At 38.1% G+C, this 15,162-nt stretch overlaps 1 protein-coding gene across 2 annotated transcripts in view; it reads right to left on the reverse strand.

Moving 5' to 3' along the window:
- Window positions 1–15,162, reverse strand: part of slc2a1b (solute carrier family 2 member 1b) — a 61,796-nt gene that overhangs the window by 29,772 nt on the left and 16,862 nt on the right. For both annotated transcript variants that reach the window (XM_088338951.1, XM_088338950.1), the window contains exon 2: window positions 7,178–7,273. In XM_088338951.1, the coding sequence (XP_088195077.1) occupies window positions 7,178–7,273 (96 nt within the window). The remainder of the gene's footprint in view (window positions 1–7,177; window positions 7,274–15,162) is intronic.

Here is a 15,162-nt window from a genome sequence, read left to right on the forward strand (position 1 = left end):
CTCTATTTCCTTTTTCCTTTGTTTCTTTCTTTTCTGAAATTTTCCTTCTTTTTTCTCTTCCTTTTGTTTTTTTCTCAGCTTTTCACTTTTCATTTTGGTTTTTTTTTTCTTTTTTTCTTCTATCCTCCTTTCTTTAAGTCATTTTGTGCATAACTTTACATAATCTTTGGTCATATAGGAATGAAAGAAGCAAAACAACCTGAAGAGCCGTTTAGAACCCAAAAGAGCCGGTTCTTTTTAGTGAGCCGAGCCAAAGAAGCCGGTTCTCAAAAAACTCTGACTTTACTCAACTTCGTTCTACTTCGACCTTGACTTCAAAATACCGCATTTAGAACACAACATCAGGGGAACCCTTGTATTTTTACCTTCATGCACTGTAACTTTGACTTAATTTGCTTCTTAATTAGCAATTTCGAGCCCTGATTTTTGTGATCTGGCGAGATTTTCTTGTGCACAGAAAAGCTCTGGGTAGTGCGCAATTGCGCATACACGCAGCTTAGGGGGAACATTGGACTCGGCCCTTGTTCGCGTTTTCAGGAGTAAATATGTGCTCTTCTCTGTAATCACCATTTTGAATGATCACATGATCCAAAAAGTGACGTAAACAACTTGTAGCAGAACAGAAAATATGAGAAGGTGTGTCAAATGTGAGGCGACACAATGCCGTTGGCATTCTGCAATCAAAGGCGTCGATGCCAAATTCCCCGTGTGATTGGGCAAGACATGTGTGGGGCTTAAAATGTACAACATGGTTCATTTTTATGGTTCTTTAAGTCCGGTGCCGTTAGTACGTTAGCTTTTAATCAGGTGATCTCTGTAGTCCGGTATTAACGGGAAGTGATTGTGGAAAGCCACTTTTGTAAAAGTTGCATGGTGGAACATCTCAAAGTGTACTTGACATTTTCATGTTACAAAAAGAACAAGGTATCTTTGAGCCACAGAGAAAGGGAAGAACCTTGGAGACTTCCATGCAAACACAATTCTCCTCCACAAATTTCAAATTGGCTGCAAGAACAGTGTTGACTTGATGCCCTCTGGGAATAGAATTGGCCTCACTTATGCAATTTGCAGTCATTCTCATTCCTCAAGTTTTGTGCTCAATGCGTTCTTGATTTCACATCTTTACTACTTCCAAAACAGTAATTTGTGTTCAGCCGCAACCTCCGTTTTAGCATATTGAATCCAGGAATTCTAGGAGGCTCAAGAGACCCAGATCGCCACTCATGGTAGTGGAGATGAACATTCCTCTGTCGTGTCTGCGCCGAACTGCACGCAAATGTCCTGAATGACCCGGGCCAGTGTTACTTTTGAAGAGAAGGCCCGTTCAGCAGCTGGCAACGGAAAGCGCACCACCTGAATACAGGCTTTGCATTCATGCTTTCGATTGGCGTTGCGCCAGCCTGCACTAAATGTGAGCAATGTGGTGTACACAACACACCCTCCCTGCAAAAATTAAATTGTTAGTTTGTAGTACAGAAATCCCAAGCTTTGTGCTGAATTACTTCTCTAAAAAGACCCGCAAGTGTCAAAATCCACTAAATATAAACATTTATTAAATACATTACATTACATTACCACCCTAAACACACACCACACAAAAAACTGAAAACTCTTGCAAACACACTACCTCATACGAACGTAAAATGGTACTCATGTCTATGTTTCTTGCACAATGTTAACAGCACTATGTTTACTGCTCACCTTGCACAATGTTGACTATTTTTTTTGCACGATGTTGACTATTTTTGCACCAAATGCATATTGCACAAACGTTTACAATACCACCTGTACGTAAAATCCAACATGCCGTCATTTCTCTGTGTAAATTATAACTATAACCTTATCCTCCTTGTTTCATAACCTTATCTTCTCTGTTCTTTATCTTCTTGGTATCTTTACCTCACTTTGAATGTGTGAAACTGGAGTGCCATGCCCAATTTCGTTGTCACAATATGTTAACCCATTTTGTAACAATGACAATAAAGGTATATTCTATTCTATTCAAACCAAAGAAAAACATATTTACAGCCTCAAGTATTTATTTAATTAATAGAAGTACTATACTTTATAAGCGTTTTTTTTCTTTTTACATAAAACTCACATTATAATTTTTAAATAGTATTGTTGCTATGTTACACTACGGTCACTTTACATTTTAACTTTTTCCCTGTTGAGAGCACACTTTATAGAAAGCATCTTCCCCTGAATGTTAGTGCCTTTTGTTGATCCACAGCCACATGATAGCTTTTAGAGAAACTTAAATTGAAAAATATTTTCACGTAGATAATGTAGGTTGTTAAGTTGTTTTATGTGCATGTACAACTTGAACAGCAATATTATGGACGCAAAGCCAGAAAAGGAGTTAACTCTTAAGCCAATCAGAATGCAGAACGGAAGCCACAATGAAAATCTACAAAGCAGAAAACCGCCAAGTAGCGAAACGGCGAAAAGTAAACAGTGATACAGGGAGGGATTACTGTATATCTCAAATTGGAGTTTGTGGACTCTTGCAAGAATCTAAATGAACTCCAGGAGTTATTTGAGATTTGAAAAAAAAAGGTAAAATTATTTAAAAGTAAACAATTTCATTATTTTTGGAAAATAATCAAAGAATTATTTTTTTACTCAGAAGGCTATTCACTTTGAAATGTAAATTAATCATGTCTATGTAAGAACTATGACCTGTTCATTGCAAGAAAAAAGTTTGTCCCATAGATAGATAGAGAGATAGATAGATACTTTATTCATCCCCACAAGGAAATTCACATTTCCAGCAGCATCCCTGCGCTGAGAACAATACAATAATAAAGCAAAAAGAATACAATATACAAATACCCAATGTGACGTGCTAATACCCACTGTAGCGAGTTATATAGAGTATCTAGATAGTGCTACACAGAATACACATTGCAATAAAATACGGTAATATGCAATGTAGGGGGTGTGGTTTAATGTGGGTCTTTACTCCGCCGGGTGGAGTTGAAGAGCCTCATGGCATGAGGAAGAAAAGATCTACGTATACGGGACTTGCCAACGTTTTAATGAAATTGTGGTTGGAATGCAAAACTGTATCCTCTTACTTGGTTATTAAAATGTAAGGCTTAGTAGTGAATGTTTTGAAGCTTTGCACACTTCACGTGACTAGCTTAAAAGTGCATGTGTGCGGGTGAGTACAAAACACACTGAATTAATCGCTTTTCTCACCCAGTCAACTTACTAGCACTCTCATTGGATTTCCTTGCATTTTTTTGTGTTTTGTTTTTTTTGCCACTAAATTCTTTCTACCCTGATGACTAAAAGAGGTCCTACTGCTCTGGACAGGAAAAACTCGGTGACTCTTTAGAATAAAAATGAAAGACACATGTATTTAGAAGCAATAGAGTGAAAAGTCTCTGGAAATGGAAAATGTGTCCGAGAGCTGATGTGTCTGGCAACTAAAATCTAAACAGGACTAAAACTACGGTTGCAAATCCATGACACAGAACAAACTATCAATGTCGGAAGAAATCCAGCATGTCCAAATATGGTTAAGTTAATATTTTTACAACATATTGAGGTTGTTGGTGTACTCTAATTAGAATTAAAATAAACATCACGAGACAAGAGGAGCTAAATATTGATTCACATCACCACGAGAGAAAATATTTTAACAACGCATTGGGAAAACTTTCACTGCAAAAAATAAAATACAAAAAATATCCCATTAGCTGGAAATAATAATAATAACACATTTTATTATTAACACCAATAAACACAAAAATACAAACAGAATACAGACATAAGATAAAAACAAAGTAAAACGGGAGGAAGTTGCTTATTTTCATTTACTAGTATTTATAGTACAGTAATCCCTCGGTTATCGCAGTTAATGGGGACCAAAACCACCCGCAAAAAGTGAAAGTCCGCGAAGTAGCGACGCTCCTTCAAAAATGCTTAAAAAAAAAAAATATATATATATATATATATATATATATATATATATATATATATATTATATATATTATTATTTTATTTATTATGATTTTTTAGGGCAGCACGGCGGCGCAGTGGTTAGCGCTTGTGCGGCACAGTTCATGTCATGGGAACCTGTAGTGGGTTCAAATCCAGCTCCAGACTTCCTGTGCGGAGTTTGTATGTTCTCCCCGTGCTTGCGTGGGTTTCCTCCTGGCACTCCGGTTTCCTCCCACGTTCCAAAAACATGCATTTCAGGTGAATTGGCCGGTCCAAATTGTCCCTAGGTGTGACTGAGTGAGTGAGTTGTCTGTCCCCGTGTGCCCTGCGATTGGCTGGCAACCAGTTCAGGGTGTCCCCTGCCCACTGCCCGGAGATGGCTGGGATGGGCTCCAGCCCCCCCCGCGACCCTAATGAGGATAAGCGGTACGGCTGATGAGATGAGATGAGATTATTTTTTAGACCCGCGAAGCTCTGAATCCGCGAACGTGGAACTGTATATGTCTAGTGAAATAGGCAAAAAAAAAAAAAATATTTTCTTATTGTATTGCTCAATATTAATTTATTCATTAACATATAGACTGATAATTCTTAAAATGAAATACATTATATGGAGCAGATTTCTTTTGTATTTTTTTCCCCGAAAAAAGTCTAAAAGAAAAAAGAAAAATAAGTTACAAAAAATAATGAAAATAAAACTTAAAAACACGCAACAAAAAAAATGTACTTCATTATATTACAATGTATGAATTAAATGTATCGTAGAGCCGGTTGGGCAACAACATTCCAAGTTGCAACTGCAGCTTTCACTCAGTAAGAGTTTATTGCATAACTTTATAAAACAGTATTAAAAATGAATGCGTAGCTTTGTTAAATGCAAAATTGATATGTATTTCGAATGTATTTAAAATAATATCATAATATTAAAAACAGATTTACTGTACGGAATAATTTCCCGAAACACTGAATCCAAATTCATCATTTTATTTAGGATGTAAATACAAGTATATTCAGGGTTGGGTAGGGTTACTTTAACTTGATTACTTTCAATTACTTTTGGATTACTCCAATACCAAATATGCTAACAAAAGACAAAAGAAACTAAATATGGATAAAATGACTAAATTTTGTGCAGGCTTGGGGAGTAACGGAATACATGGAACGGCAAAAATGATGTTGGCAAGCTGTTTGGATTTAATTTCATTTTGTTTCTGTCGCATTTTATGTTAGTTTTGCTGGAGATCAAAGAGATCAAAGCACGGAGAGAGAGCTTACCACGTGTTGTGTGTTTTTTTGACCAATCGTAGGGTTTGCTTGCAAGCGTCATAACACCCGACTTAAAAAAACAGGTAAGGCGAGATTGGCCGTAACCTGAGAAACTCGGTTGTCATTTTGTACTTGGCCGAGAAGGAAAAACGTGTGTTCATTTTACTGCTTGATTTAAATCCCACAAGTGCAATAGTCACTGATCACAATACAAGGTTTACATGAGAACAGGGATTTCAAACTCTAGATCCAAACTTTCTCTTATCAGGCAGGTAATTATAAGTAAAAGCGTTTCAGGTAAGTATATTTAGCTTATGCTTTATCATTCATTGTACATTAGTAGCCTATTAAAATAATGGATGAAAAACGATATTTTACAAGCATAACACCATCTGAAAAATGATATTTAAGTTTGGCATTGATTGCGTTAACTGTTTGAGCAAATTTTGTTTCACACCTGAACCAACTCACTTTGCTATACAAACTCAAGTGCAAACTCTGGAAAAAAAATAGTTTTTGCTTTTATTGTTTTACTGGTTTGAAATTGGGCAGCACGGCGACGCAGTGTTTAGCGCCTGTGCAGCACAGTTCTGAGGAAGTAGCAGAAGGCTTTTGATCAGATGCAGATACAGCACCTTAATCATTAGGTCACCGTTTTTATTGGTGTAAAGTCTTTTCCTGTGCTTCAGAAATGAGCCGGACCATTACATGTCCTTAAACTGAATATTGAATGATGTAGGTTAGCGCGTGTGCGGCACAGTTCTGAGGTCATGGGTTCAAATCCAGCTACCGGACTTCCTGTGCGGAGTTTGTATGTTCTCCCTGTGCTTGTGTGGGTTTCCTCCGGGCACTCCGGTTTCCTCCCACATTCCAAAAACATGCATCTCAGGTGAATCGGCCAGTCCCTAGGTGTGAATGAACGAGCATGTTGTCTGTCCCTGTGTGCCCAGCGATTGGCTGGCAACTAGTTCAGGGTGTCCCCTGCCCACTGCCTGAAGATGGCTGGGATGGGTTCCAGCACCCCCGCGACCCTACTTAGGATAAGCGGTGCAGATAATAGATGGATGGATGGATGGTTTGAAATTAATCAAAAATAAATACAAAATAAATGTTGCATTGGCAAAAAGATTAGACTATCAAATCAAAATACTATGCTGGGCCTGGTAAAGCTGAGAATGTGTCCTTAACTGCTCTCTAGCAGCCAGAAGGAAGTTTGCATTTATTTAAAAAATATATTTTGATAGAAATGGCCTCGTCTTGCTTCTTTTTTGACATACTCAGAAATGTGTGGCGGTTGAATTAGATCATGTAACCATTCGTCTAAGTATGTTTGACATCCCTACACTAGAACATTGAATATAATATCGTAAAGAATTTGGGAAGTTGACTTCCTCTTTGAAAGGGTATGCCCATAAGGACCCATTTAAAGTTGTATGAGCAAATCAGTCACCAAATAATGTCTGTTGCAACACAGCAAACAGCTGCGGATCCTGTGAAACAAAAGGTAAATAATGATCGGCAAAGAGGTTGGGCCTGTCTTGTGACACACCTGAGACCCTGTGCGCTTTAACCGCGGGCTACAGACTGAAGTTGTGTTTACAAAAAGTCCTTCTCCTAATACATACTCCTGGAAATTGGATTCTTTATTACTTTCCTATTTAATACTCTTCAAATTGATTCGAGAATGTCGCCCTGGGAACTGGCGCCTTTTCATTTCCTGCAATAATCCTCCCTGGCCCGCTGTCTGTCCGTCCATTTTAGGGCACTTATTTACACAGAATTTGCCCCGTGCTCTGTTAATATAGATGTCCTTGGAGCGTATAAGCCTCAATGCTGCTATTTTTATCCCCCCCGCTGAGCCCAGCCCCTTTTTCCACTCTGAGTTTAGCACGTAACAGGCAAGACTCAAAATATTTTGGATTTCTGCTATTTCTACATCCATCGATCATAATATTTTTACCTTTTGGGGTGCATTGATGACACCTGTGTTGTATCCAAACTGCAGGGATCCAATGACGGCAGTACCAACGCACACCATTAATGGCAAGGTGATTTGCTGCATGGAGAGAGAAACAGGTCAATAGTTTAAAATTAGAAAACAATACAATAGACATTTTATTCACAGTATAAATCAATTTCGAGAGGTTTTCCATTTCGTACACGTAAAATCGATATTATCTTCTATACACTGATGCCCATCTCTCACTAGGTCGTTTTTTGGGGTAGGGATTTGCTCTCACACATGAAACAGATAGAACTGGTTTCCATCGTTACTAGTAGCAGAAGGCTTTTGATCAGATGCAGATACAGCACCTTCATCATTGGGTCATCGTTTTTATTGGTGTAAAGTCTTCTCCTGTGCTTCAGAAATGAGCCGGACCATAACAAGTCCTTAAACTGAATAATGAATAACGTAGGTTAGCGCGTGTGCGGCACAGTTCTGTGGTCATGGGTTCAAATCCAGCTACCAACCTTCCTGTGCGGAGTTTGCATGTTCTCCCCGTGCTTGCGTGGGTTTCCTGCGGGCACTCCGGTTTCCTCCCACATTCCAAAAACATGCATGTCAGGTTAATTGGCTGGTCAAAATTGTCCCTAGGTGTGAATAAGCGAGTGAATTGTCTGTCCGTGTGTGCCCTGCGATTGGCTGGCAACCAGCTCAGGGTGTCCCCTGCCCACTGCCCGAAGATAGCTGGGATGGGCTCCAGCACCCCCGCGACCCTACTGAGGATAAGCGGTGCAGATAATGGATGGATGGTTCCTTTTGATTTTCTTCTTACTTTACTATATTTATAATTACTTTAAGATGTATTTATACAATAAATTGTTGTTTGGAACTTGTTTTTACTGCTAAAAATTGAAAGTTAAATGAAATGAAATGATCTGCATTTATATAGCGCTTTTCAAGTCAATGACTTCCCAAAGCGCTTTACAGTGTGCTTCACATTTCCCAATAGCGGCCTTGTATTGCAGCCATGTAAGACGCTAACCTGCTGGGGGTATTAGGGGTTCAGTGTCTTACCCAAGGACACTTCGACATGTAACACGGACAAGCCGGGATTCGAACTGGGATCCCTTGATCCCAAGACGAGCGCTCCACCTCCTGAGCTACTGCCTACATGTGCCCCTCATGCTGGTTTAAATAACCAGGGTTGCAAAACCTGATATAGTTAATTCTGCTCATTTCAAAATAAAAATTTACAGTAAAAATAAACAAAATAAACCCAATAAACTATTTTTATCTGTTACGAAAATCATTTTTAAAGATTTGTATTTTATTATTACATATTTTGATAGAAAAATAGGTTTAAAATTGTACAAAAAAATAATAAACTCAAACTCTACAAACAACAAATGCAGTTCTTGGAGTAGCTAATAGCCATTAATAGTTTAAAGAGATCTTTTGTGTTGACTGACACAATTAAAAAAAACACAAAAAAAACTAAATTGCAGCGTGATGAGTCAGAAAACATTACCAAAACTATTGTACTTTATAGTTTGCAATAATCTGTGGTCTGTGCAGCCCTCTGAGGCTCCTTGTGAATAAGGGCTATACAAATAAACATGACTTGACTTGTGGATGGTGCATTACTGTTTAGGATGGTTGCCACCTGGCCGTACTTGCCCAAAACAGACTACAAGAAATGGTGCCCCTACAAGGAATCCACCCACCCCTCCACCCACACAATTTGCAGAGAATACATTTACAAAACAAAACAATCACAAAGGTGGAGTCATCAAATAATCATGCATATGGCCTAGTTACATGTAATCTCTGGATGTCCTCTGTTCATGTAAAACAGTGCTTTTGATTTCTGCTGTTAGTCTATTTTTTTTTTTAACTTGATTTATACGACATTTTTTTTGTATTACCAAGTAAAAACATTGTCCAGTCCAAACAAACAAAATCACAATAAACTATTTTTTTTATTAATCGAATATTAATTTATAAATGCATCACTTTATGAAACACCTAAAAAAAGTATTCTAGCACTCGGTGCATTTGTCACGAACTGAGAGGTGGAACGCACGAAGGGATTGATGTGAAAAACTCCAAGGAGAACCTCCAGACTTATCTACTATGTATGTTATTGGATCCTTTCCCAAAATCAGGGCCCCTTGGAGCTGAGGGGCTTAGAGGATATTGTCCTCGTACCCTACAATAAAACCAATGAGGAGCAAGTTAATTTCCTTCAGGTAAGACTGGCAAACAACAGCTTTAGGCGCATTTGAAGTTGATTAGGTTTTGTGCTTTTCTAGCTATTTGTAGATAAAAGATTTGAAGAAATCAGGGGGACACTGCAGCCCATTTGCTTTTTTTCTGCACCCGTGACACATCAAAATTTGAATTCATATTACTAATAGACTAAGGCAACCAGGATAATTTTGGAAATCCATTATTTGTGACAGTGGAATTTCCGTGACTTTATTTGGGCCATGGCGAGGAAAGACAAAAATCAAGCATGAGGCATGCACGCTATAAAAAATTGATGCCAGCCAACAAGGATGTGCTGCAAAAGGATTTTTAGGTATGTGCTTATAAAAACAGACATGAAAGTGGCAGAGGTCCACTGTTCTATAATACAGTTTTAAAGAGCTGCTTTTTAACCGTAAACGAAGAAATCTTGTCATTGGGAGATGCAATCGATCACACACACTGAAAATCTGCCTTGCATGGGAAAGTAATGGCAATATGCACAAAACGTTCTTCTGTGCAAGAGTATTAGCCAAGATGGAGAAGAATGACATCTTTTACAGACATACCAAGACTATGCGAACCTTTAAATCTTTCTGGCATGCGGTGAGCAATGTTCTGGAGAGGAAATGTAAGCGTCCCTAGCAATACAAGAGAACATATGCAGGCGTTCCCAAGTGAGGAAAGTAACACTGTCAATGTAGCATGACTGTGCTTAATTCTAACTCCAAACTTTTGCTGTGTTCCTTTTAAATGTCACGAGTGAGGCAGCAAATATAATGTCTTCATGCTCTCTATGCAAGTTGGCCACATATCCATGATGACATTTAATTGTCAGTGAAAGAAAAAAGTCAACACCCTCGATGCAAGTTTGTAATCTTTGTTGTCAAAAAGGAAGTCAGCGTTCGTTTTAATCACAACGGACCTCAAAGACGTACTTTGAATATAGCCACAAATCATTGGTTTTTATCTTTTAGTATGATTGCATTTGATCATTATAATCAGTGTTCCCTCTAAGCTGCGCGCAAGAAAATCTAGCCAGCGCACAAAAACGAAGGCTCAAAATTACTAATTAAGAAGCGGCTTAAGTCAAAGTAACAGTGCATGAAGGTAAAAATACACGGGTTCCCCTGACGTTGTGTCCTAAATGCGGTATTTTGAAGTCGAGTCGAAGTAGAACAAAGTTGAGTAAAGTTTGTAGAGTTTGTCGCGAACCGGCTTCTTCGGCTCGGCTTACTAAAAGGAACCGGCTCTTTCGGGTCCTAAACGGCTCTTCGGGATGTTTTTGCTTCTTTAATCCCAACATGACCAAATATTATGTAAAATTGTGCACAAAATGACTTAAATGCCCAATTTCGTTGTCACAATATGTTAGCCCATTTGTAACAATGACAATAAAGGTATATTCTATTCTTCTATTCTATTCTAAAGGAATGGGGGGAAAATGGAACAAAAAATGAAAAATACCAAAATGAAAAAGTAGTGAAAAGCTGAGAAAAAAGAAACAAAAGGAAGAGAAAAAAGAAGGAAAAATTCAGAAAAAAGTCATAAAAAACAAAAGAAAGAAACAAAGGAAAAAAAAGTAACAGAGAAAAGTAACATTCACCCGACACGCAAAAGGTCCCCAGTTCGAGAACGTGTGGAAACATATGTTGGCCTAGAGACGGATGGGCGCCACCAGGCTGTACTTGCCCAAGATACACCAGAGGAAATGGTGCCCCTATGACCCTAGTGGTTAAGGGATGCTAACAAACAGTTTCTTTAAACGAGACTAATTATTATTAGATTGTTTTCAGTTTAATATGTAGAATTCGTGTTTAGAATATGCAAAACTGTAGATTTATTGTATATATAGCATGTAGTGTTTTTGCAGCTTGAATTCAAGCACCTGACTTTTTAAGGTTAGACTTTTATTTTCACACTTATTCAAAAATGTATCGAGAGAAGAAAAATATTTTTGTGAGTAGAAAAAGTATTTAGCTCTATTTAGGGTTTCCGGGTATGGTGTTCGCCTTGTTGGAACAGACTGGAAAGTGGGCCTCGAGGACCTCACTATGCATTATGGATAAACTGAAACTTTTATGGTTGATCTACTTCCTCCTCCAGTTTCTGTTTTCTTTAGGTTTAAGAAACTGAATACATGTAGAGTAAAATGCTGTTAGAGCCTAATCATATAAACATGTATTGTTCCTTTGTTGTGTTTGACTTAAGACTTATAAGGTGGCTTATACTGCAGAAAACACAGAATGAAAAACGAGTTCTGGAAAATAATGAAACTATCTAAAAACCTAGACAAAAAAGGCTGTTTTTCTGTGCTTTTAGCACAATTAATTGTGAATCATGCCCACCCACATTTTTCTTAATATTAATGTCACAAAAGACATTTTGCAAATGGCATCCCAACACAAACACACCTAAGGTTTGACATTTGTGTGGAATTTGTACCTCATTTCTAACGTGCCAGTGCCTTCGGAGATGCAGGCAAAAGGGCATTTTATTTAGAGTCTACAAATTTCTAAATATTTGTTTGGATTTAAAAAGAAAAAAAGCTTGGTGCAGGCATATAGAAATAAACAAATCATGCTGATTTTCCCATCAGTCGAAATGCTGGGAGTGCACAGTTTCTAAAATGTTTGTTTAAAATTGTTTTAATGATCTAAAAATGTTAAAACACAAGGACAGAAATGAAATCTCTTAACAGATGCTTTATTTGCACTGAACTTTAGCTGGTAGCCCTCATTAGGAGTACCTTAGATGACAGGACTTCCGCGATCTCAGTTTACACTTTGGCTGTGAACCTAATATATGATCCCCTGCAATTACACTAAGCTCAGAACTCATCCTTGTGACCTGCATTTCTGCACACTCAATTACTTTGGCATGTGGCAAGCTTTGGATCATCAGCTTGCAGATTTATGACCAATTTGGGCAACACTTGAACACAATAAAGACAAGTGGTCATTTTATATATACAGCATAAACACAATTTGCAAAGTACTATTTATAACCATCAGATCTCCTTCGACCGTCAGAACCCTCCTTTAAAACGTGTACTTCCCCTTCAGCACACAACTCTCCCATTTACTTGCTGCGACACTTACAATGGCAAAAGACACAAGCTTGTTTTTTTTTTTTTTTCATTTTTTAAAGTGGCTAACAATATGATGTTGCAGTGACCTTCAGCTGGGTTTGTGTCTGGGGAGGCATAAATCAGATGTACGAATAAATTAACCTTCAAATTGATTGGCAGGGCAGGAAATATATATACTGTAAATTCCGGACTATAAGCCGCTACTTTCTTCCCTAACTTTCAACCCTGCGGCTTATTCAGTGATGCGGCCAATTTATGTAATTTTTCTAACGGCCGCTAGCGGCGCTCGAGTGTTTCTACCATTAACTGCCCTGTCAAAGCTATATTATTATTATTAAAGCTTTGAAAACTCTCTCGGTGTACCGTCTTTCTTTGTAAATATGTGTAACCCATGTATAATATGTATTTGCAACTGTATAATTTTGTAATGTATTTATTTGTAATTATTTTAGACACTTATTCTGATATGTTTTGCACGGGTGAACGAAAAATAAGGGGCGGAACAAACGCGGGGTGCCGAGTTTAAGTGGGGACCGCTAAAGGTGAGGGACAGACAAGGAAAGAAGAGGGGGTAAAAAGTTGGTTAAAGAAAAGCGAGTTGCGTGAGTAAATGTGTTCATCTGATATATTTTTCCCACCCTTACCTTTGGAAATATACACTTTTTTCCTTGGATTACTTTCAACGGGTACCCGGACTCTGCAGGTCTGCATCAAACCTTAAGTACCGGTTTCATTTTCCGTTCATTTTGCCGGCTGTGATTTTTGAACTGTGGACTTTAATGAAGGACATTTAGTTTCAATCGCGGGACTTGAAGTCGGTTTTGGGTTAATTTTGTGTTTGTGTTACATGTTTAATGTGGGCTCATGCGGCTTATATAAAGGTGCGGCTTGTGTATGTACAAAATCGGTTTTCCTCTTAAAAAGTGGTGGGTGCGGCTTATAATCAGGTGCGCTCTATAGTCCGGAATTTACGGTAAACACTAGTGTAGAAAAAAACGTTTTTTTTAATCTTACATTAACTTGTGAATGAAGTCTAGGCGCTGCTCCATTTGAACCAAAGCATCAATAGATAAGTTATCCCTCATTATGAAAAATGTCTATGCAAGAAGAAAAAAAATACTGGACAGGTTGACTTGCAGTTAGCGTGCCAATACTATCACGTTGGGGCTGAGGTGTGCACCAAAGGGTTGGGTAGGGTTACTTTAACTTGATTACTTTCAAATACTCTTGGATTACTCCAATACCAAATATGCTAATAAAAGACAAAACAAAACTAAATATGAATAAAATGACTAAATTTTGTGCAGGCTTGGGGAGTAACAGAACACATGGAACGGCAAAAATGATGTTGGCAAGCTATTTGGATTTATTTTCATTTTGTTTCTGTCGCATTTTATGTTAGTTTTGCCGGAGATCAAAGAGATCAAAGCCAGGAGAGAAAACTTACCACGTTTTGTGAGTCATCATTTGATTCATATTTAGTTTCTTTTGTCTTTTATTAGCATATTTGGTATTGGAGTCATCCAAAAGTAATTGAAAGTAATCAAGTTAAAGTAACCCTACCCAACCCTGTGCACCAAATAGGAATCCTTGGTTTCGCCATCACCCTCTGCCATGAGGCAAGACGCTCAGCACTGTACTAAGTTAATAATAATAATAATAATAATTTCCTTTGTATTGTCATTCTTTGTAAGAACGAAATGTCGATACACCTGACCCGTTGTAGCGAGCCGATGCTAATTGTATTAATAACATTCATAAAATAATGTGAAAATTCAGCAATTTTGAAAAAGGAAAATCCAAGAATTGTGAAGTTAAATTTGAAAAAACCATGAATAACTAGAACAGATAAATATAGTTTGAATTTCATTCGCCCATGAAGACAGCTGAGGCACAGCCTCACCTACCTACCCTGGTTGCATGTCATTGTGGTGTTGTATTCATGTATGAGTCTAAAGAGGTTTTTCTTAGTATACTATGAGTTTAGAAAAAATATTCATCTGAAAAGACTGAAATTTCAATTATTGGTCCATCTAAATGCCGTGACTTGTTCTCAAACACTGCTCTGAACATTGACAAATGTAATCTTCGTAACGTTGCAAAAAAAGCAGAGATTATAATTCATGAGTATGTTACCCCCGTCTGGAATAACTGTATTGTACTGCTCTCCGGTCTCCCAAAGTCCAGCATCATGAGCCGCAGCGAGGGTTTCAACTAAGACAAGAAGGTTTGATCGCATTACCCTGATTTTAGCTATCCTGCATTGGCTCCCTGGCAGCTTAAGACGTGATTTTAAGGTTCTGTTGGTATTGTACAAAATTATGCATGGACTTGCTCCCTCATAACTTTCAGATTTCACCCTATGGCTCTGTCTGGAGCCTTTGCTCTGAAAATGCTGGCCTACTAGTGATCCCAAGAGCCAAGAAGAGATCCGCAGGTTCAAGAGCGCTCTCCATTCGGGCCCCAGTGCTGTGGAATGCTTTCCCTCTGAGATTCAATCTGCAACCTCAGTGGAACTATTAAAATCTAGGTTCAAACTACGCTCATATTCTATATTTAATGTTGACAATGTCTGTGTATTGTTTGTTAATGCAAGGTCTATTGCAGCCTGGAAGAAGGATTACCTCATGTGCGGTCCCTTCTCAAGGTCTTTTCATTTTCC

The sequence above is a fragment of the Urocampus carinirostris genome, chromosome 6 (genome assembly GCF_059441175.1).
Source record: "Urocampus carinirostris isolate Australia breed hairy pipefish chromosome 6, RoL_Ucar_1.0, whole genome shotgun sequence".
Taxonomy (NCBI): Eukaryota; Metazoa; Chordata; class Actinopteri; order Syngnathiformes; family Syngnathidae; genus Urocampus; species Urocampus carinirostris.